This window comes from Trichomycterus rosablanca, chromosome 16 (assembly GCF_030014385.1).
Source record: "Trichomycterus rosablanca isolate fTriRos1 chromosome 16, fTriRos1.hap1, whole genome shotgun sequence".
Lineage (NCBI taxonomy): Eukaryota > Metazoa > Chordata > Actinopteri > Siluriformes > Trichomycteridae > Trichomycterus > Trichomycterus rosablanca.
In genome coordinates, this window is record NC_086003.1 from 9,925,746 (window position 1) to 9,948,318 (window position 22,573).

Sequence of the window (22,573 nt, forward strand, 5' to 3'; positions counted from 1 at the left end):
GCTAAATTGGACCAGTCTGGTGGCCAATCTTCATTAATTGCACATTGCACCAGTAAGAGCAGAGTGTGAAGGTTCAATTAGCAGGGTAAGAGCACAGTTTTGCTCAAAATATTGCAATGCACACAACATTATGGGTGACATACCAGAGTTCAAAAGAGGACAAATTGTTGGTGCACGTCTTGCTGGCGCATCTGTGACCAAGACAGCAAGTCTTTGTGATGTATCAAGAGCCACGGTATCCAGGGTAATGTCAGCATACCACCAAGAAGGACAAACCACATCCAACAGGATTAACTGTGGACGCAAGAGGAAGCTGTCTGAAAGGGATGTTCGGGTGCTAACCCGGATTGTATCCAAAAAACATAAAACCACGGCTGCCCAAATCACGGCAGAATTAAATGTGCACCTCAACTCTCATGTTTCCACCAGAACTGTCCGTCGGGAGCTCCACAGGGTCAATATACACGGCCGGGCTGCTATAGCCAAACCTTTGGTCACTCGTGCCAATGCCAAACGTCGGTTTCAATGGTGCAAGGAGCGCAAATCTTGGGCTGTGGACAATGTGAAACATGTATTGTTCTCTGATGAGTCCACCTTTACTGTTTTCCCCACATCCGGGAGAGTAACGGTGTGGAGAAGCCCCAAAGAAGCGTACCACCCAGACTGTTGCATGCCCAGAGTGAAGCATGGGGGTGGATCAGTGATGGTTTGGGCTGCCATATCATGGCATTCCCTTGGCCCAATACTTGTGCTAGATGGGCGTGTCACTGCCAAGGACTACCGAACCATTCTGGAGGACCATGTGCATCCAATGGTTCGAACATTGTATCCTGAAGGCGGTGCCGTGTATCAGGATGACAATGCACCAATACACACAGCAAGACTGGTGAAAGATTGGTTTGATGAACATGAAAGTGAAGTTGAACATCTCCCATGGCCTGCACAGTCACCAGATCTAAATATTATTGAGCTACTTTGGGGTGTTTTGGAGAAGCGAGTCAGGAAACGTTTTCCTCCACCAGCATCACGTAGTGACCTGGCCACTATCCTGCAAAAAGAATGGCTTAAAATCCCTCTGACCACTGTGCAGGACTTGTATATGTCATTTCCAAGACGAATTGACGCTGTATTGGCCGCAAAAGGAGGCCCTACACCATACTAATAAATTATTGTGGTCTAAAACCAGGTGTTTCAGTTTCATTGTCCAACCCCTGTATATATATATATATATATATATATATATATATATATATATATATATATATATCAGAATCAGAATCAGAATCGGGCTTTATTGGCCAAGTATGCTCACACATACAAGGAATTTGTTTTTGGTTACACAGATGCTTGCAGTGCACGAAAAATACAATACAGACAATCTTATTCACACAGCTCACTCTCTCTCTAACACACACATTCATACCTGTAAACATAGAAAACATTGTAAACATTTAGCATGTGCAATTTACATTGTAATTTTAAAAAGGTGCAGTTTTGTGCAATATAAAAACTATAGAAAATATAAAAATATATAAATATGAAATGGAAGTAAAGGTGAAAATCCTGTGTATGCCATTACATAAATGAAATAGGTAGTTTTTGATGTGCAAGTGTCCCGAGTATTAACAGTACAGTAGTGTTCAATTGTTCATGAGCGTAATGGAGTTTGGATAAAAGCTTCTCTGTAGCCTGGTCGTTCGGGTCTTCATGTGGCTGAAGCGTCGGCCTGATGGAAGGCACCGAAACATGTGATGGCCAGGGTGAGACGGGTCAGTGATGATTTTCTCTGCACGCTTCCTGGTTCTGGAGGCATGCAGGTCCAGCAGTGTGGGCAGCTTTACACCGATGGTCCTCTCTGCAGACTTGATGATGCGCTGCAGTCTCTTGGTGTCATGTTTTGTGACAGCGCTGCCCCACACTGTGATGGATGTGGTGACGATGGACTCTATGATGGCTGTGTAGAACTGCACCATCAGCTCTTGGGGTAGGTTGAACTTCCTCAGCTGGTACAGAAAGTACATCCTCTGTTGAGCCCTCTTGATGATGGAGTTGATGTTGCTGTCCCACTTCAGGTCCTTGGAGATCGTTGTGCCCAGGAACTTGTAGGACTCCACAGCCATCACAGTCCTGTCTAGGATGGTGAGTGCTGGCAGGGTTGGGGGTCTCCTCCTGAAGTCCACGGTCATCTCCACTGTTTTTGCTGTGTTCAGCTCCAGATTGTTCTGACTGCTCCAGAGGACAACCTGATCAACCACCCGTCTATAAGCAGACTCATCACTGTCACTGATGAGACCAATGACTGTAGTGTCATCTGCAAACTTCAGGATTTTAACAGAGGAGTCCATGGAGGTACAGTCATTTGTGTACAGCGAGAAGAGCAGTGGGGAGAGTACACAACCCTGTGGGGCACCTGTGCTGATGGTTCTGGTCCCTGAAGTACACTTTCCCAGCCTCACCTGCTGTTTTCTGCCAGTAAGAAAGTCAGTTATCCACTGGCAGGTGGAGGCTGGTACGCTGAGTTCAGCCAGTTTGCTGTGTAATTGTCCTGGAATAATTGTGTTGAAGGCTGAGCTGAAGTCCAGGAACAGAATTCTTGCATAAGTTCCCGGGTGATCAAGGTGTTGAAGGATGAAGTGGAGACCCATGTTCACTGCATCGTCCACCGACCGGTTGGCCCGATAGGCAAATTGCAGGGGGTCTAGCAGGGGGTCCATGATTTCCTTAATGTGGTTGAGAACCAGTCTTTCAAAGGACTTCATGACCACAGAGGTCAGGGCAACAGGTCTGTAGTCATTTAGTCCTGTGGTAGTTGCCTTTTTGGGAATGGGTATTATTGTGGAGCATTTAAAACAGGATGGAACCACACACAGCTCCAGTGATCTGTTGAACAATCAACAATCTTAGTGAAGACAGGTGCAAGCTGGTCTGCACAGGTCCTCAGGCAGGAGGGAGAGATTCCATCAGGACCTGGGGCCTTCTTGACTTTCTGTTTTTTTAAAAGTATCAGCACGTCTTCCTCGCAGATCTTCAGGGCAGGCTGGATGGGTGGCTGATAGTCAGATGGGTGTGAAGTGGTGTTGGATGGGAGCTCGTTGCTGGGCTGTTCAAACCTGCAGTAGAATCTGTTAAGGTCGTCGGCCAGTTGACGATCTCCCATTGTCTGTGTAGGTGGCCTTTTGTAGCTGGTGATGTTCTGCAGACACCTCCAGGCGGTTGATGGCTCATTTGTGGACATCATGCTGCTTAGCTTGTTGGAGTAGTTCTTCTTTGCAGCCTTGATCTCTTTGGTTAGGGTGTTCCTTGCCTGGTTGTACAGCGCCCGATCCCCACTTCTATATGCTACCTCCTTAGACCGGCGCAGCTGTTTCAATTTGGCATTAAACCAGGGCTTGTCATTATTATATTTAATGCGAGTCCTGGTGGGAACACAGATGTCTTCACAAAAGCTGATGTAAGATGTCACAGTGTCCGTGTGTTCATCCAGGCTGCTTGTGGCATCATCAAACACACACCAGTCTGTTAATTCCATGCAGTCCTGAAGCCTTTCTTTAGCCTCATTAGTCCATTTCTTCACCGTGCTGACCACAGGTTTGGCACACTTGAGCTTCTGTCTGTAGGTCGGGAGAAGATGAACTAAACAGTGGTCAGATAGTCCCAGTGCTGCACGAGGGACAGAGCGGTACGCACCTTTAAATACAGTATAGCAGTGATCTAAAATGTTGCTCTCCCTGGTGGGGCAGGTAACATGCTGTCTGTATTTAGGTAGTTCGTTGTTAAGTTTTGCTCTGTTAAAGTCCCCTAAGATGATGAAAACAGAGTCTGTGTGTTTGTGCTCCACGCTGAGGATCTGATCAGCGAGTGCACTCAGTGCCTCGCGCGCGCACGCTTGATGTGGAATGTAAACAGCAACAAGCACAACTGATGAAAACTCCCGCGGACAATAAAACGGTCTACAGTTCAAGAAAAGTGATTCCAGATTAGGGCTGCATGTTCTCATTAACACTGTCACATCTGTACACCAGCCTTGGTTGATATAAAAGCAAATTCCGCCGCCTTTTTTCTTGCCGGAAAGCTCCGCGTCGCGGTCCGCTCGGTGGAGATGAAAGCCGTGCAGGTGGAGCGCGCTGTCCGGGACGGAATCAGTGAGCCAGGTCTCAGTGAAGCACAGTACAGCAGAGAGAGAAAAGTCCTTGTTGGTACGGTTTAACAGTGAAAGTTCGTCCATTTTATTTCCTAAAGAGCGAAGGTTTGTCATGTGGATGCTGGGTAGCGGTGTACGAAGTCCGCGCTGTCGGAGTTTGACGAGCGCTCCGGCGCGCTTCCCACGTCTGCGCATCCGCCTGCGTCTGCTCAGGAGCGCAGCCGCTCCGCTGACCAAAATGTCCAAAAAACTGTCCGAAAATGAAAAATCAGGAAATATACCTGGTGGCATGAGCTGCCTAATGTTCAGCAGATCTTCTGCGCTGTATTGGAGTGTGTTTGGATCACACATGCCATAACAAACAAACAAAAACAAACAAAGCACTACGGAGCTCCTAACCAGTGTCGCCATCTGCGGCGCCATCTTGGATCGAACATATATATACAGTGCCTTGCAAAAGTATTCAGCCCCCTTGAACTTTTCAACCTTTTGCCACATTTCAGGCTTCAAACATAACGATATGAAATTGTAATTTTTTGTGAAGAATCAACAACAAGTGGGACACAATCGTGAAGTAGAACGAAATGTATTGGATATTTTAAACTTTTTTTAGAAATAAAAAACTAAAAAGTGGGGCGTGCAATATTATTCAGCCCCTTTACTTTCAGTGCAGCAAACTCACTCCAGAAGTTCAGTGAGGATCTCTGAATGATCCAATGTTGACCTAAATGACTGATGGTGATAAATAGAATCCACCTGTGTGTAATCAAGTCTCCGTATAAATGCACCTGCTCTGTGACAGTCTCAGAGTTCTGTTTAAAGCGCAGAGAGCATCATGAAGACCAAGGAACACACCAGGCAGGTCCGAGATACTGTTGTGGAGAAGTTTAAAGCTTTTTGGATACAAAAAGATTTCCCAAGCTTTAAACATCTCAAGGAGCACTGTGCAAGCGATCATATTGAAATGGAAGGAGTATCAGACCACTGCAAATCTACCAAGACCCGGCCGTCCCTCTAAACTTTCAGCTCAAACAAGGAGAAGACTGATCAGAGATGCAGCCAAGAGGCCCATGATCACTCTGAATGAACTGCAGAGATCTACAGCTGAGGTGGGAGACTCTGTCCATAGGACACAATCAGTCGTACACTGCACAAATCTGGCCTTTATGGAAGAGTGGCAAGAAGAAAGCCATTTCTCAAAGATATCTATAAAAAGTCACCTGGGAGACACACCAAACATGTGGAAGAGGGTGCTCTGGTCAGATGAAACCAAAATCGAACTTTTTGGCCACAATGCAAAACGTTATGTTTGGCGTAAAAGCAACACAGCTCATCACCCTGAACACACCATCCCCACTGTCAAACATGGTGGTGGCAGCATCATGGTTTGGGCCTGCTTTTCTTCAGCAGGGACAGGGAAGATGGTTAAAATTGATGGGAAGATGGATGGAGCCAAATACAGGACCATTCTGGAAGAAAACCTGTTGCAGTCTGCAAAAGACCTGAGACTGGGACGGAGATTTATCTTCCAACAAGACAATGATCCAAAACATAAAGCAAAATCTACAATGGAATGGTTCACAAATAAACGTATCCAGGTGTTAGAATGGCCAAGTCAAAGTCCAGACCTGAATCCCATCGAGAATCTGTGGAAAGAGCTGAAAACTGCTGTTCACAAACGCTCTCCATCCAACCTCACTGAGCTCGAGCTGTTTTGCAAGGGAGAATGGGCAAAAATTTCTGTCTCTCGATGTGCAAAACTGATAGAGACATACCCCAAGCGACTTGCAGCTGTAATCGCAGCAAAAGGTGGCGCTACAAAGTATTAACGCAAGGGGGCTAAATAATATTGCACGCCCCACTTTTCAGTTTTTTATTTCTAAAAAAAGTTTAAAATATCCAATAAATTTCGTTCCACTTCACGATTGTGTCCCACTTGTTGTTGATTCTTCACAAAAAATTACAATTTCATATCGTTATGTTTGAAGCCTGAAATGTGGCAAACGGTTGAAAAGTTCAAGGGGGCTGAATACTTTTGCAAGGCACTGTATATATATATACAGGGGTTGGACAAAATAACTGAAACACCTGGTTTTAGACCACAATAATTTATTAGTATGGTGTAGGGCCTCCTTTTGCGGCCAATACAGCGTCAATTCGTCTTGGAAATGACATATACAAGTCCTGCACAGTGGTCAGAGGGATTTTAAGCCATTCTTCTTGCAGGATAGTGGCCAGGTCACTACGTGATGCTGGTGGAGGAAAACGTTTCCTGACTCGCTTCTCCAAAACACCCCAAAGTGGCTCAATAATATTTAGATCTGGTGACTGTGCAGGCCATGGGAGATGTTCAACTTCACTTTCATGTTCATCAAACCAATCTTTCACCAGTCTTGCTGTGTGTATTGGTGCATTGTCATCCTGATACATGGCACCGCCATTGGATGCACATGGTCCTCCAGAATGGTTCGGTAGTCCTTGGCAGTGACGCGCCCATCTAGCACAAGTATTGGGCCAAGGGAATGCCATGATATGGCAGCCCAAACCATCACTGATCCACCCCCATGCTTCACTCTGGGCATGCAACAGTCTGGGTGGTACGCTTCTTTGGGGCTTCTCCACACCGTAACTCTCCCGGATGTGGGGAAAACAGTAAAGGTGGACTCATCAGAGAACAATACATGTTTCACATTGTCCACAGCCCAAGATTTGCGCTCCTTGCACCATTGAAACCGACGTTTGGCATTGGCACGAGTGACCAAAGGTTTGGCTATAGCAGCTCGGCCGTGTATATTGACCCTGTGGAGCTCCCGACGGACAGTTCTGGTGGAAACAGGAGAGTTGAGGTGCACATTTAATTTTGCCGTGATTTGGGCAGCCGTGGTTTTATGTTTTTTGGATACAATCCGGGTTAGCACCCGAACATCCCTTTCAGACAGCTTCCTCTTGCGTCCACAGTTAATCCTGTTGGATGTGGTTTGTCCTTCTTGGTGGTATGCTGACATTACCCTGGATACCGTGGCTCTTGATACATCACAAAGACTTGCTGTCTTGGTCACAGATGCGCCAGCAAGACGTGCACCAACAATTTGTCCTCTTTTGAACTCTGGTATGTCACCCATAATGTTGTGTGCATTGCAATATTTTGAGCAAAACTGTGCTCTTACCCTGCTAATTGAACCTTCACACTCTGCTCTTACTGGTGCAATGTGCAATTAATGAAGATTGGCCACCAAACTGGTCCAATTTAGCCATGAAACCTCCCACACTAAAATGACAGGTGTTTCAGTTATTTTGTCTAACCCCTGTATATATATATATATATATATATATATATATATATATATATACAGTATATATATATACAGTGTATCACAAAAGTGAGTACACCCCTCACATTTCTGCAGATATTTAAGTATATCTTTTCATGGGACAACACTGACAAAATGACACTTTGACACAATGAAAAGTAGTCTGTGTGCAGCTTATATAACAGTGTAAATTTATTCTTCCCTCAAAATAACTCAATATACAGCCATTAATGTCTAAACCACCGGCAACAAAAGTGAGTACACCCCTTAGTGAAAGTTCCTGAAGTGTCAATATTTTGTGTGGCCACCATTATTTCCCAGAACTGCCTTAACTCTCCTGGGCATGGAGTTTACCAGAGCTTCACAGGTTGCCACTGGAATGCTTTTCCACTCCTCCACGATGACATCACGGAGCTGGCGGATATTCGAGACTTTGCGCTCCTCCACCTTCCGCTTGAGGATGCCCCAAAGATGTTCTATTGGGTTTAGGTCTGGAGACATGCTTGGCCAGTCCATCACCTTTACCCTCAGCCTCTTCAATAAAGCAGTGGTCGTCTTAGAGGTGTGTTTGGGGTCATTATCAAGCTGGAACACTGCCCTGCGACCCAGTTTACGGAGGGAGGGGATCATGCTCTGCTTCAGTATTTCACAGTACATATTGGAGTTCATGTGTTTCTCAATGAAATGTAACTCCCCAACACCTGCTGCACTCATGCAGCCCCAGACCATGGCATTCCAACCACCATGCTTGACTGTAGGCATGACACACTTATCTTTGTACTCCTCAACTGATTGCCACCACACATGCTTGAGACCATCTAAACCAAACAAATTAATCTTGGTCTCATCAGACCATAGGACATGGTTCCAGTAATCCATGTCCTTTGTTGACATGTCTTCAGCAAACTGTTTGCGGGCTTTCTTGTGTAGAGACTTCAGAAGAGGCTTCCTTCTGGGGTGACAGCCATGCAGACCAATTTGATGTAGTGTGCGGCGTATGGTCTGAGCACTGACAGGCTGACCCCCCACCTTTTCAATCTCTGCAGCAATGCTGACAGCACTCCTGCGTCTATCTTTCAAAGACAGCAGTTGGATGTGACGCTGAGCACGTGCACTCAGCTTCTTTGGACGACCAACGCGAGGTCTGTTCTGAGTGGACCCTGCTCTTTTAAAACGCTGGATGATCATGGCCACTGTGCTGCAGCTAAGTTTCAGGGTGTTGGCAATCTTCTTGTAGCCTTGGCCATCTTCATGTAGCGCAACAATTCGTCTTTTAAGATCCTCAGAGAGTTCTTTGCCATGAGGTGCCATGTTGGAACTTTCAGTGACCAGTATGAGAGAGTGTGAGAGCTGTACTACTAAATTGAACACACCTGCTCCCTATGCACACCTGAGACCTAGTAACACTAACAAATCACATGACATTTTGGAGGGAAAATGACAAGCAGTGCTCAATTTGGACATTTAGGGGTGTAGTCTCTTAGGGGTGTACTCACTTTTGTTGCAGGTGGTTTAGACATTAATGGCTGTATATTGAGTTATTTTGAGGGAAGAATAAATTTACACTGTTATATAAGCTGCACAGAGACAACTTTTCATTGTGTCAAAGTGTAATTTTGTCAGTGTTGCCCCATGAAAAGAAATACTTAAATATCTGCAGAAATGTGAGGGGTGTACTCACTTTTGTGATACACTGTATATATATATATAAATATATGGCCACATAAATATGCCATTGAAGATTCTGTTCTGCTTCCCCAGGCACTGAAAACCTGCAGGAGAAAACGTCATGGCTTCTGTGAGGAAGCTTAAGCTTGGCCATCATTGGGCCTTTCAACAGGACAGTGATCCCAAGCATACCTCAAAGTCCAAGTTTCCGAACAAGTCTTGGAAGATTCTGGAGTGGCCATCACAGTTGTTTAGAAGAATGGGGTTGCAGGACACAAACCCAAGAATATTAGTGAACTGGAGACCATAGCCCATGAGGAATAGCCTAAGATTCCTCAGGAATGCTGCCAGAAGCCGGTGTCTAGCTATGCATCATATTTGCAGCTTGTAAGCGGGTTAAATAATTCTCAGACTGCAGTAGTTATTAAAAGTGGCATTTTATGTTTAATTTGGAGAAGTCACTTGTTATAATAACTGTGTTGAGCTATTTCAACTGTTCTTGTTTGATTGGTTTAATGCAACAGATGAAAGTTTGCTAAGAAGCCTATATTGCAATAGGGGTTGAATCATTTTAATTGCATCTGTATAAATATTCAAATTTAGAACACCAAAACACTAACATATTAATGCTGCGATTTAAAAAAAACATGAACCACCCCACTTTGGAGCAGAATTGAATGTTATCTTCTGATACAAAAGATAGAGTTGCTCCTCCTCCTCCTAATCTAATTTGATATTTCTAATTAAATATAAACATGAACAGATGGTTAGAAATGTTTACATTTCCAAGTAATTCTGAATCACCTTTTCTGTTTTTAGGAATTGGTAATTTCTCATAAAACATGTGCGCCACCTGTGTGGTAGAATACTTTCATATAAACATTCACTATATCACCTGTTTCTGTCCATCTGTATTCTTCAGTCTGAGTCTCTGATTCCACTCGATTTCTTTCTTTCTTCTTCCACTCATGAAGCTCAGCACTTAACTTCTCAACCTACCATGCAAAGGACAGAGGAATGCAACATTTGGGGTAGAGGAGGGATCCCTAAGCATAACACTTATTCATGTTGCTACAAAAATGTGGATCCTCTTTATTTAATGTTAACATGGATTATTTTTTGTGCTCGTGCTTACACAAAAACAGTAAGATCGCTGGATAAACACAATGATTGATGTGCATTATGTTCTTCTACATTCAAACACTAAACTATACTTCTGGAAAATTAGGCAATGGTTTAGTCTGGGAAATAAGGATGTACCATGCAACTTCAAGAAAATTTACAATGGCATAAAACCCTTCCAACAATGACACCTATTAGTAGGATTGTGATAAAGTATACTGTGTGTCAAACCATTTACAACTCCAAATAAAAAAAAAAGCAGACAATATGAACCTGAGATATTTCATGTTTTCTCTGGTCAACTTCATTTCATTTATTAATAAACAGCCATTCCTGCATGTCAGGCCTGCAACACATTCCAAAGAAATGGATGTCCCTGGAAAAGATGACGTCTTGAAGGCAGCATATGTTGCTCTAATATCTCAATGTACTTTTCTGCACCAATGCTGCAATCACAGAAATGTAATTTACCTTTGCCAAGGGCACTGACAAAGCCCCATTCCATGACAGACCCTGGCACATGGAGCACACGGCATTCATTTTCCAAAAAAGACCTGGAATGTTGATTCATCTGACCACGTTTCCACTGTGTGATGGTCCATCCTAGATGCCTCCGAGCCAAGAGTAGTCGACATCGCTTCTGGACATGGTTAACATAAGGCCTCTTTTTTGCACAGTAAAGTTTTAAGTGGAATTTGTGTGTGTAACTCCGTATTGTAGTGCTTGACAAAGGTTTGCCAAAGTAATCCCTTGCCCATGTGGTTATATCAGCTATTATTGAGTGGTGGTTCTTGAGGCAGTGCTGTCGAAGGGATTGAAGGTCACGGGCATTTAGCTTAAGCTTGAGCCCTTGGCCTTTATGCACTGAAATTCCACCCGATTCCTTGAATCGATTAATGATATTATGCACTGTAGAGGGAGAAATACGCAAATCCCCTCCAATCTTTCTTTGAGGTACATTGTTTTTTAAACATTTCAATAATTTTCTCACACATTTGTTGACAAACTGGAGATTCTCTGGCCATCTTTGCTCATCAAAGACTCAGTCTTTCCTGGATGCTGCTACCAAACCATGATTACAATCACCTGTTGACATCACCTGTTTGGAATCACATCATTATTATTTTTTTTTTTTTTACCTCATTACTAGCCCTAAATTGCCCCCATCCACACTTTTTTAGGAATGTGTTGCAGGCCTGAAATGCAGGAATGAAGGTATATTAACAAATGAAATGAAGCTGACCAGACAAAACATGAAATATCTTGGGTTCAAACTATCTGCAATCAAATTAAAGTCAAAGTAAATGTAAGGAACACTGCATTTTTATTTTATTTGCATTTTCCATACTGTCCCAACCTTTTCTGATATCTGATTGTAAATAATACAATTAGCTGCTCAGGTGGTGCAGCGGTAAAACACGATAGCACACCAGAGCTGACATCTCAAACTCTGGTACTGGCACGCTGGGCGCCTACGCGAACAATGATTGACTCGTTCACATGGAGGGTGCTGGAGGGGATTCCTCAGAACTGATGCAATCACAACCTCTACTGGCTGATTGATGGCGCCTGCACAGAGACGGGGGATAATGGGATCTTTGTGACTTTCCGTCTACAAAGATGATCCACATATGAACCCGCTTCATGCAGGTGAAAAGATGCAGTCGGCTACTGCATGCGTGTCGAAGGTGTGTGTTAGTCACAAAGTGGAGGTCAACATCAGTAGAGAGAAAGTGTAATGCAATTGATTAATTGGATACGACAAGATCGAGAGAAAAAATGGGGGGGAAATGCAAACAAAAAATACAATTAATGCAAAAATTGGATACTAATAAGAATATTAATGTGCATGTAAACAAACTAAATGACCCAGTAGTGTGATTCCATAATTTTATTTAAAGTGTAATACTACCGAGAACATGCTTGAATTTTCATTTTTTTTATAACTAAATACCAGTAAAATGTTGTTGCACTTCTATTTGTACAGACACACAAGTTTCAAGCTTTAATTCAAGCACTATTGCATAAAGTGCATATTTTATTAGTGGAATTATTACCTGTAGTCTCAGGTCTTGGTTGTAGCTCTCTGTGATCTCTTGAAGCCTTACACTTTGTTCAAGCTGCCTCTGCATTTTATGAAGTTCACTTTGACACTTTTTAAGCTCCTGTTGCAGTTTTTCCACCTCCATTTTGATCTTTGACTTCTGATCTGCAAACTTTGACCCAGACCCAGAACTTGATACCTCAGAATCAAGGAGGTGGTCTTTTTTTAGGTTCAACACTTCAAATCCCGACATTTCCTCCACCTGTGGAAAAGCAGTCTTACATTTAAAAATGTCTACACAATATATTTATTTTTATGGAAGATTAAGAGTTGAGAACATTTTCCATGTTTAATAAAGAAACCAAACTTGCGTTTGAAGAGCAATAAAAATAAAACAGAAATAATGTACCAGAACATTGATCCAGCAGGAATTGCTGGATAATTATACCTTTAACTTTATCATAACATACAGTGTTTTCAGAAAGTGTTCAGACCCCTTGACTATATGCACACTTCAATAGTAGATTGGTGCCAAAAATTATATCTATTTTAAATCAAATCAACAAGACAATAACCACCTATATTGATAAAGTGAAAACAAGTGTTGAAAAGTGAACTGTTGGACCAGTATAAGTTTGCAGGTGCTCTGGGGGAGGTTTTCTACTAAGAGGCTCCTGTATTTGGCTGCATTTATTTGTACCCATCCATGCTGCTGAGTAATCCTCATAACATGTTGCTACCATCACATGTTTCAACTTAGAGTGAAAATAAAGGAAACTCCACAATAAACATGCACAAAAGGTCAAGAAGTCAAATAACTTTTGAAATCCACAGTATATCTTATATAGTCTGAATCTGTATCTCATACCTAAGGTAAAAAACAGCATCTTAGCAACCCTTTTTAAGAAGTGATTTTTTATAAATACCGACCTTACTGTAAAAGCAATCACTTTTATTTTGTAAAAACACTTCAAGCTAGAATTAAAACACATTTGCTGCTGTAGAATTGGCTCTTGTCAAAGCTTTTCTCACATGAAATACAGTTTTTGCTGTAGGTTCCTAGCCTGTTAGAGAAAATAGCTTAAAACCTTGACTGCAGTTATATCAAATATGCATAAACCTGTTTATGGCATTTGAATCCTATTGTCACTGCAGCCACTGTTGGGTCCTTGAGCAAGGCCCTTAAAGCTCTTGGCTCCAGGGGAGCTGTACAATGGCTGACCCTGCGCTCTGACCCTGACTTCCAAGGAAGCTGGGATACACAGAAAAAGCAGGTGTTACTGCTATGGGTGGCACAACCAGTTATTAGGTCTAGGAGACCATTACTTATTCACATGGGTAGTATAAGTTTTGAATAAATCTTGATTAGAATCTAAATTAGATGAATGGAATGATAGTTTGAAAGCTGCATTATGTGTTTACTCAATTCATCACATAAAGGGCAATAATCCATTGTGTATATTAATATTATTTACCTTAATACTTTCTGCAAATACCCTGTATGTGTGTATATATACACTGCCTGGCCAAAAAAAAGGTCACACACTCTAATATTTCGTTAGAGCGCCTTTAGCTTTGATTACGGCACACATTCGCTGTGGCATCGTTTCCACAAGCTTCTGCAATGTCACAACATTTATTTCTGTCCAGAGTTGCATAAATTTTTCCCCAAGATCTTGTATTGATGATTGATGATGGGAGATTTGGACCACTGCGCAAAGTCTGCTCCAGCACATCCCAAAGATTCTCAATGGGGTTCAGGTCTGGACTCTGTGGTGGCCAATCCATGTGTGAAAATGATGTCTCATGCTCCCTGAACCACTCTTTCACAATTTGAGCCCAATGAATCCTGGCATTGTCATCTTGGAATATGCCCGTGCCATCAGGGAGGAAAAAATCCATTGATGGAATAACCTGGTGGTTCAGTATATTCAGGTAGTCAGCTGACCTCATTCTTTGGGCACATAATGTTGCTGAACCTAGACCTGACCAACTGCAGCAACCCCAGATCATAGCACTGCCCCCACAGGCTTGTACGGTAGGCACTAGGCATGATGAGTGCATCACTTCAGCCTCTCTTCTTACCCTGATGCGCCCATCACTCGGGAACAGGGTAAATCTGGACTCATTAGACCACATGACCTTCTTCCATTGCTCCAGAGTCCAATCTTTATGCTCCCTAGCAAATTGAAGCCGTTTTTGCCGGTTAGCCTCACCCACAAGAGGTTTTCTTAAGGCTACACAGCTGTTTAGTCCCAATCCCTTGAGTTCCCTTCGCATTGTGCATGTGGAAATGCTTTCACTTTCACTATTAAACATATCCCTGAGTTCTACTGTAGTTTTTCTACCATTTGATTTCACCAAACGTTTAAGTGATCGCCGATAACGATCATTCAAGATTTTTTTCCGACCACATTCCTTCCTTGGAGATGATGTTTCCCCACTGTCCTTCCACTTTTTAATAATGCGTTGGGACAGTTCTTAACCCGATTTTAGTAGTTTCAGCAATATATATATTGCTGATATATATATTGCAGTAAATTTGTTATTGAATTCAGAAGAAAGCTGTTGCCATTTTAAAGTAAATAGAAATAAGTGCAAAACTGGCACTTTATTTAAGAAGTATGTAAATTGCTTAATTTCTGTGTTGGGTGATTTAATTTTTAGTGAAAAATAATTACATATTCCAATCTTTGCTTTCAAGACCATACATATTTTAGAAACTGATTCTAAACGTGAGGGAAAAACTAGTGCACATCATGCACTATTCTAAAGAGCACAAGAAATTTTATATTTAAAGTATACAGTATTTAAGATAAACATTTGTTTCACACAATAAAACAAACTAATGCAGTAGTTAATTAGTATGCAAATCGACAGCAGTGCTGCACCTGGCAATAACATCTGCAGGACTTCTTATTCGGTCTCTGAATGCTTTGGACACCTAGATTTGGAAAGTTTGTCCTATTCTTTATGGCAGATCCTTGCAAGATCAATTAGATTGGATGGTAAGCATCTTTCTACTGTCACCTCCAAAGATGTTTGTTTGGAGTTTAAGTCTTGGTTTGTTCAGGTCATTCAAGAACATTCAGATACTTGCACCAAAGTCAATCCACTGACTGTATGCATTGGGTCATTGTCATGTTTAAAGGTGAACTATAACCCCAGTCTGGGAGTGCATGTAATCTGGAGGAGGTTTTCTTCAAAGATGTTTCTGCATTTAGCTGCATGAATCCATTCAGTTTTCCTGTCTGCACTCCATAGCATGCTGCCACCACCACGTTTCATCTTAATGGTGGTATTAGCTAAGTGATGGGCAGTGCCTGCTTTACAGAATAACAGACATAAGCTGCGTCTGGAATCGCATACTTACAGAGTACGTACTAGATCGGAGGAAGTATGCACTACTCGGCCGGTAAAAAAGTACATACTTTCAGTACAGAAGTATGCAGTATGCACACATCATCACTACGTACTACATGCGCCATCTTGCCAACGTCAAGTGATGACGTAAGGACGTGATGACGTAATATCACCATAGTTACAGACTCATTACAAACCCCACTCGCCAAAATTTTGGATATTTATCGTGTTTTTGTTATTTATTCGTCTTTAAAATGTTTTATTTTATTTATCTTACTTACACTTGTGAACAGAGGACTCCGTTTTCCGCCATCTTTCTTGTTTCTTATTCCGCTTTGAACGCCTACGCAGCTCCAGTTGCATTATGGGATACATTAGGGGACCGCAAGTGTGCATCGCTTGCATACTCAAACATGGCTGCCCAATAAGTATGTTATCCGGGTACACCTCTTTATTTATACTATGTATTCGGACATACTAACCGCTCTCGCGTACTCATTTCGCGTACTATTGAGTATGGAAGTATGCGATTCCGGACGCAGCTATAGTGCTTTGCTTTTAGACATAATTCAACTACCTGACAAAATGACTAATGCAGACAAAACCCTGTCATACTGTGTAAGATCTTTGTAATCTTTGTGATCATGCATTGAGTTGTTGCACTTAAACTGTATATTTAGAAAGGGTTACATTTATTTATTTTATTTTATTTTATTAGGATTTTAACTTTATGTTTTACACACTTTGATTACACTCATGACAGGGCCAATAGCTACTGGTTACACAAGATTCATCAGTTCAAGTTTTAATGTCAAACACCGTCACAGACAATTTTTGTATCTCCAATTCACCTTACTTGCCTGTCTTTGGACTGTGGGAGGAAACCGGAGCTCCCAGACAAAACCCACACAGACTAGGGGGAACATGCTAACTCCACACAGAAGAGAAGGCCAAATAATGTATATGCACTTCAACAAAAGAAAAAACCTGTTTAACCCTCCAGGTGACCTTTGGGGTCAATTTGACCCCGTTCAATGTTTAACGTCTTTAAATAAATGATTGACATCATTTTTTTTGCTTCATATTTGATGACTTTTCCTAATTTAATGGGGACAACTGGGTAAACATAAAATTAACATGATGTTATGTTTTCAATGTCCTATACACATGTTGTACGCATCGGTGTTCTTTGGGGTCAATTTGACCCCAGGCTGTTTTAGCTGTATAAAACATATAAAAAATATCAACATTTTACACACATTTGTTTTGGTTGTTTAGGAAGATATTGAGGTCACTATGACATGCAATTTTATAATCTTCAAAAAACTTTAAGGCCCTAACCTCACATAACCATAACTGTAGTAGTGCGAGAAACACTAATACAACCTGGGGGAGGGGGAAACATCATCCTTGCAAGATTTTTCATATTTCCCATGCTGTGGGGACAGGAAAATATGGTTTCTGCGAATAGAGACAGAGGATGATGTTGAGGAGGACCCGGATTATTAGGCATCCTCCTCTGATAAGAATGAGACCCTCAGTGTTGACCCTTCTTTTGTCTCTTAACCACCAGCAAACACACTACTTTCCAAAACTGAAAAGTTATTATGGTCTGTCTCCCCACTGGAATAACAAGGCAGACTTAGTGCTGCTAATGTCAACAAAATGCTTCCAGACCCCACCAGATACACTGTCAGCCATGTCCAAAACATAAAATCAGCATTTGAGCTCTTCATGACACCATCAATTGAAAAGGATATACTTGAGATGACAAAGTTAGAGGGGAGGCACGTGTATGGGGACAGTTGGAAAGACTTGGATGTGACCCACTTGCAAGCCTACATTGGGTTGCTTATTTTGGCGGGAGTGCACAAGTCAAAAGGCAAAGCAACAGCAAGTCTTTGGGCTGCTGACACTGGAAGGGCAATATTTCCAGCCACCATGTCTCTAAACACATTCCATGTTTTCTCCTGTGTCGTACGCTTTGATGACGGAGAAACAAGGCAGGGCTAACGAGAGCGTGACAAACTGACAAGCAATATGGGATGTATGGGACAAGTGGGTTCAGCGATTACCCTTTCTTTACAATCCAGGCCCCAACGTGACTGTGGATGAATGTCTAATTGCATTTTGTGGGCTCTGTCCTTTCAGACAATACATGCCCATAATGATGATCTGTTTTACAAATAAAATCCTTCTAAATTTTTGAAATTGTGTGTGTCAAATTGACCCCAAACAGGATACTATTCCATATAACAGAAATTGTTTTTCATTCCAAATGTTATAGATAACAAAAATATGTCACTCATATAAATCCATTAAAACACCAAAAAGATCTCTACTTCCAATTTTAGGTCAATCAATGAGATTTGATGGTGATCTGCATATTTCTTCATAGTCGCGCAACAGGTATTCTGGATGTATAACGGGGTGGGCGGGGGGTTGTTTATTTTTTAAAGGTTATTTAGGTGGTCAATGAACAAACAAAAAGTATGTGACATAAATTTGGGTAACAATTTTAATTATAATCATTTTCTGGAGACTTAAATTGCTGGGATCAAATTGACCCCAAGCATAAAAGGTGTTAGTAAATTTGAAGGTAATAGGAGGGTTAAAGGTTAGCTATAATACAAAAATCATACAGGCATCAAGGGATGAAAATAAGTCACCTTGGAACATACTACACATTGCTACCGTAAATTGATTCAACTTTGAAAATATCTATAGATAACATCTATTAAAGTGTGTATAAATTTTTGGCCCCCTGTGTATAGCGCCTCAGTTTCCTAAACATTAAGGTGAACATAAACACTACGCAAAACTAATCATTCTGAATGTATATTTTATTCAGAGGAAAATTTTACAAACAGTTCAGAGAGCTAACTAATATTTACATTTAGCAGGTGCTAACTAAACACGCTAATAAAAAATAAAAAAACCAGATACAGTCGGTGTGTTAAAGTATGCTGGCCCCGCAATCAAGTCATGTGTTAGGTAACGAATTGGTTGGGTTACTGTGAGGGTTAACTAATATTTATATTTAGCAGACGCCAACTAAACATGCTAATCAAAGTAAAGAGATCCGGTCAGAATGTTAAAGCTTGCTGGTCTAGTAATCAAGAACTGTATTGAGTCAACAGTCGCACTAGGGATGGGGTGGTGAACGACTGCTTTAGTAATTGGTGTTATTATCGTATTTATCTACATCTTCTACTTTTCATAACTTACGTATGCTTAATACTAATAAAAGTCTTGTCTTGCACGTTAGCATAGTCAGTTGTTTAAGCCAACAGCACTCACCGTTGTTGCCACGTTTTTGTTCAAACTCTTCAATGCATTTGTTTTATCTTTTAGCTCAACCTGCAAGTAATAAATAAACAACATATAAATGTTGTGGTTTTGTAGCACAGCACATACAAGTGCAAATTTGTTTGAAAATAAGGTAAGTTACAACGTGAAAAACAGGCGTATCCATTATCCACTTCCACCGACGCCGCCATTTTCGGAAGTCCAAATACACATCGCGATTCGCGTAACTGTTACGTTCATTGACGTGTGCCAACAACCTGTCAAATGTTTTTGGTGTGATGAGCTTTTTCGGCTGTCGAACAATGGGCTTGTTAAGTCTGACGTCACACGTGACGTTCGGACCATTTCCGGGTCCAACAACTATGATATGATAAGATAAGATAAGGCTGAACCTCTGAACCTTTTTATATATATTGTAAAAGCAATATTGCACTAATTGTAATTTTCTATGTTTATTGTCATAAATATTTCCTGTTTGGTTAAATAATACTTATTTGAAGTGGAGACTTGGTATTTTAACTATTGATAATTTTTCCTGGTAATCAATGTATGCTGTTATTCATTAGTCCTATTTGGTTAGCCCTTAAGAGGGCAGAATTGTATTGGCTCTATATACGGAAAATATATATAAAATATACGGAAAGAAAGAGGACGCGGAGCAATAGATTTTTTACCGTAGTTTTGTTTGTTATACGCCAATTGCGAACATATTGAGTTTTTATTTTGTTTTTATAAGAAACTTGGATTAATGGATAAGCCAATTTAAGAAGAAAGTTAAAATAAATAATGTTTGTGGAAAACTTATGGAACTCTGTGTCGCTGTCATTGGAAATTGGGTTTACAAACACGAGTCATAAACTTCTAGTCCTTCTCAATAGCGATCTGGACGAGAAAAGGTCTTTTATATATATATATATATATATATATATATATATATATATATATATATATATATATATATATATATATATATATATATATATATATAGACAAGATGTGCAGTACACTAGTTCATGTCATTATTTAATTTCATGTCAACTCATCAAGAGGTAAGCGGTCATATTTTTAATTCATTACATGAAAACTGACATTTCTGACTCTTTGGTTTTACTTTTAATCAGTATAGCTTATAGCTTATAAAAATCAAAAATCCAGGATATCACATGTAAATTATATGAACATATTACATGTAAATTAAAAACAGCTTGAAACACGTGTAATGAATATACAATTTGACAGTTTACATTAAATTATGAACAAAAATATTACTTCATGATATCTAATTGCAAGAAAAGCGGTAGAAAGACAGTTGGGTAGTTTTTTTCCGACTCGGACACAGCACTATGGTATATTGAAAATACGAGGGGTCTCAGCCAACTTGGACCCGGATGTGACGTTTCATAAGGTCGACACGTCACGACTTAACAAGCGGATAGTCCAACAAAGAAAACGGGGGAAAAGTGTAAGAGAAAATTAGAAAATCGAAAAAATCGGGAAAAAGAAGAAAAGGGTAAAACAAACACCTCAGGCACTTCTTAAAATGTGCACCTTGAAGAAAAAAATGATATTTTGTGGTAACGATGCACAATTATGGCATTATTCAATGCAAATTTTTTTCAAAATGTGTTCAAATTCTATGTTTATGTATTAAATACTTCAGCACTCTACAGGAAACATTATTATTAGTAATACTAGCAGTAGTATTGCTGTTGTGTTGTGTTTTTATTTTTAAATTTTTTTTTTTATTCAGAATTTAAAATTCAACTATGCCAATGAGACCATATCAGTAAAAACATGTACAAAAGAGACAGAAAAAGAAAATATCTATAATTTAATTAGCATTCAAAACATTTAAAATGTAGTAATAATTGTAAATTGCGATACTGTAATACAAAGTAAAAATAATTGTTTGCCAATAATGCTGATGTTGTACCTGTGTTACTAAAATTACACAAAAAGAGACCAAATAGTCTTTTAATACTTGTTAATGTTTGATTTCAAATTATAATTATTTGTTATTTGACAATACATTAAATACAAATTGATGTTGCTGTTTTTATAATACATTTTATGCTGTATGTGTGTGTTAAAATGCATGGGAAAAAAAGTGTAAAATTGTATTTTACAATATTTAATCTTCATATTAATGTGTCTTAGTGTATTTGCAACCCTAAATCTGAAAATATTGGGACAGTATGGAAAATGCACATAAAAAATGCAGTGTTTCTTACATTTACAGTACTTTGACTTTAATTACATTGCAGACATAACTAACCCAATATATTTTATGTTTTGTTTGCTTAATTTCATTTTATTTGTTAATATCATCCAGAGTGCAAATAATACGATTTCAGACACCCCTAAAATGGACCATACAATTACTTGTCTTTTTTGGCTGCAGCTTAAGGCTGCAGTTGCGCAAACCAGAAAACACTGTATGTTAATGTAAGTAGCTAGCTAACATCAGCTAGTTACTGCCTGAAGTTACAGACTCCTACAAATTCTTGTTTTTACCTCTTTTTGGCAAGAGTACAAGTATTAATTAAAAAATCTATTCTTGTATTTCAGGCCTGCAACATATTCCAAGAACAGTTGGGATGGTAAAGCACTTAGCATTTTGTAATGTTGCTATTTCTTCTGACAACACTTAAAATATGTTTTTGCTCATATAGCAACCACCTAGCAACACCTTAGCAACCTAAGTTAAATATACTGTTTCAGGTCAGGGCCACCACTACAAATTTAAAGTAATTTTGACACTTACTCTTACTTAATTTTTCTTCTTTTTCCCTCATCCCTTGTTCCATGCTTGTACACACACAATGCACTGTCTGAGCAAAGTATTAGCACCCCACCAAATATGTGCTTGCACACACTCTCACTCACACACACTCTCCTATCTGAGCAAAAGTATTTGCATCCCCACCAACTATGTGATTGCATACACACAATTACCTCTCCCACCAAAAGTATTAAAACCTTCCCCACATACTGTATCACTGCTGAGCTACAATCACGCATTTTCTTCATGAAATACACCTCTCTAGTTTTCACTGTTTGCTATTTTCTGTTCTGTCTACTTCTGTTCTTTTGTCATGACTTTTTAGGACTCTTTAATTCTCTCTTTAATTAAAGTTTTTTTTACAGTTTAATTCAAGTACTATTTACAGTCTTGGAGCTTTTTTCACCCACACACTCAAAATGGCCAATAGGAATAAAGTGCATTTTTGATGACCAATGACAAAATGACAGAAAACTATGAACCCTCAAAAATACCTAGCCCTACCTGGACTGGAACTAAATTTAGCCTTGGACTTTTTCTAGACTGGCCCACTGCATTCATAGCAACTACAAAGTGAAAACACCTAGCTCCCCATCAGTCCGCCATGTGAAAATTTCATGTCACAGAGACTAATTTCTAGAATAAGTAAAACACAAGTAACTAAATGATTATACATATACATTATTATTATAGCAATTTTCTGAACAGACCACTTTCCTCTGCAATCCCATGTTGTTTCTGTGACTAAGGACATCAAAATGTCTCTTTTTGTAGTTGTAAGCATTAAAGCTTCCAAATGATCCTGTGACAACTTGCTCTTGAGTCTGTTCTTG

The 22,573-nt window shown here is 40.3% G+C and overlaps 1 protein-coding gene across 4 annotated transcripts in view; it reads right to left on the reverse strand.

Annotated features, from left to right (window-relative positions):
* Nucleotides 1–19,262, reverse strand: part of aggf1 (angiogenic factor with G patch and FHA domains 1) — a 65,749-nt gene extending 46,487 nt beyond the window's left edge. For 2 of the 4 annotated variants that reach the window (XM_063012202.1, XM_063012201.1), the window contains exons 1-3: nucleotides 18,950–19,262; nucleotides 12,300–12,548; nucleotides 10,016–10,115 (exon numbers count right to left, since the gene is read on the reverse strand). In XM_063012202.1, the coding sequence (XP_062868272.1) occupies nucleotides 10,016–10,115; nucleotides 12,300–12,548; nucleotides 18,950–19,033 (433 nt within the window). In that variant the 5' untranslated portion in view covers nucleotides 19,034–19,262. The remainder of the gene's footprint in view (nucleotides 1–10,015; nucleotides 10,116–12,299; nucleotides 12,549–18,949) is intronic. The other 2 variants (XM_063012200.1, XM_063012199.1) reach the window with 2 other exon arrangements.
* Between the last annotated feature and the right edge of the window lie 3,311 nt (nucleotides 19,263–22,573).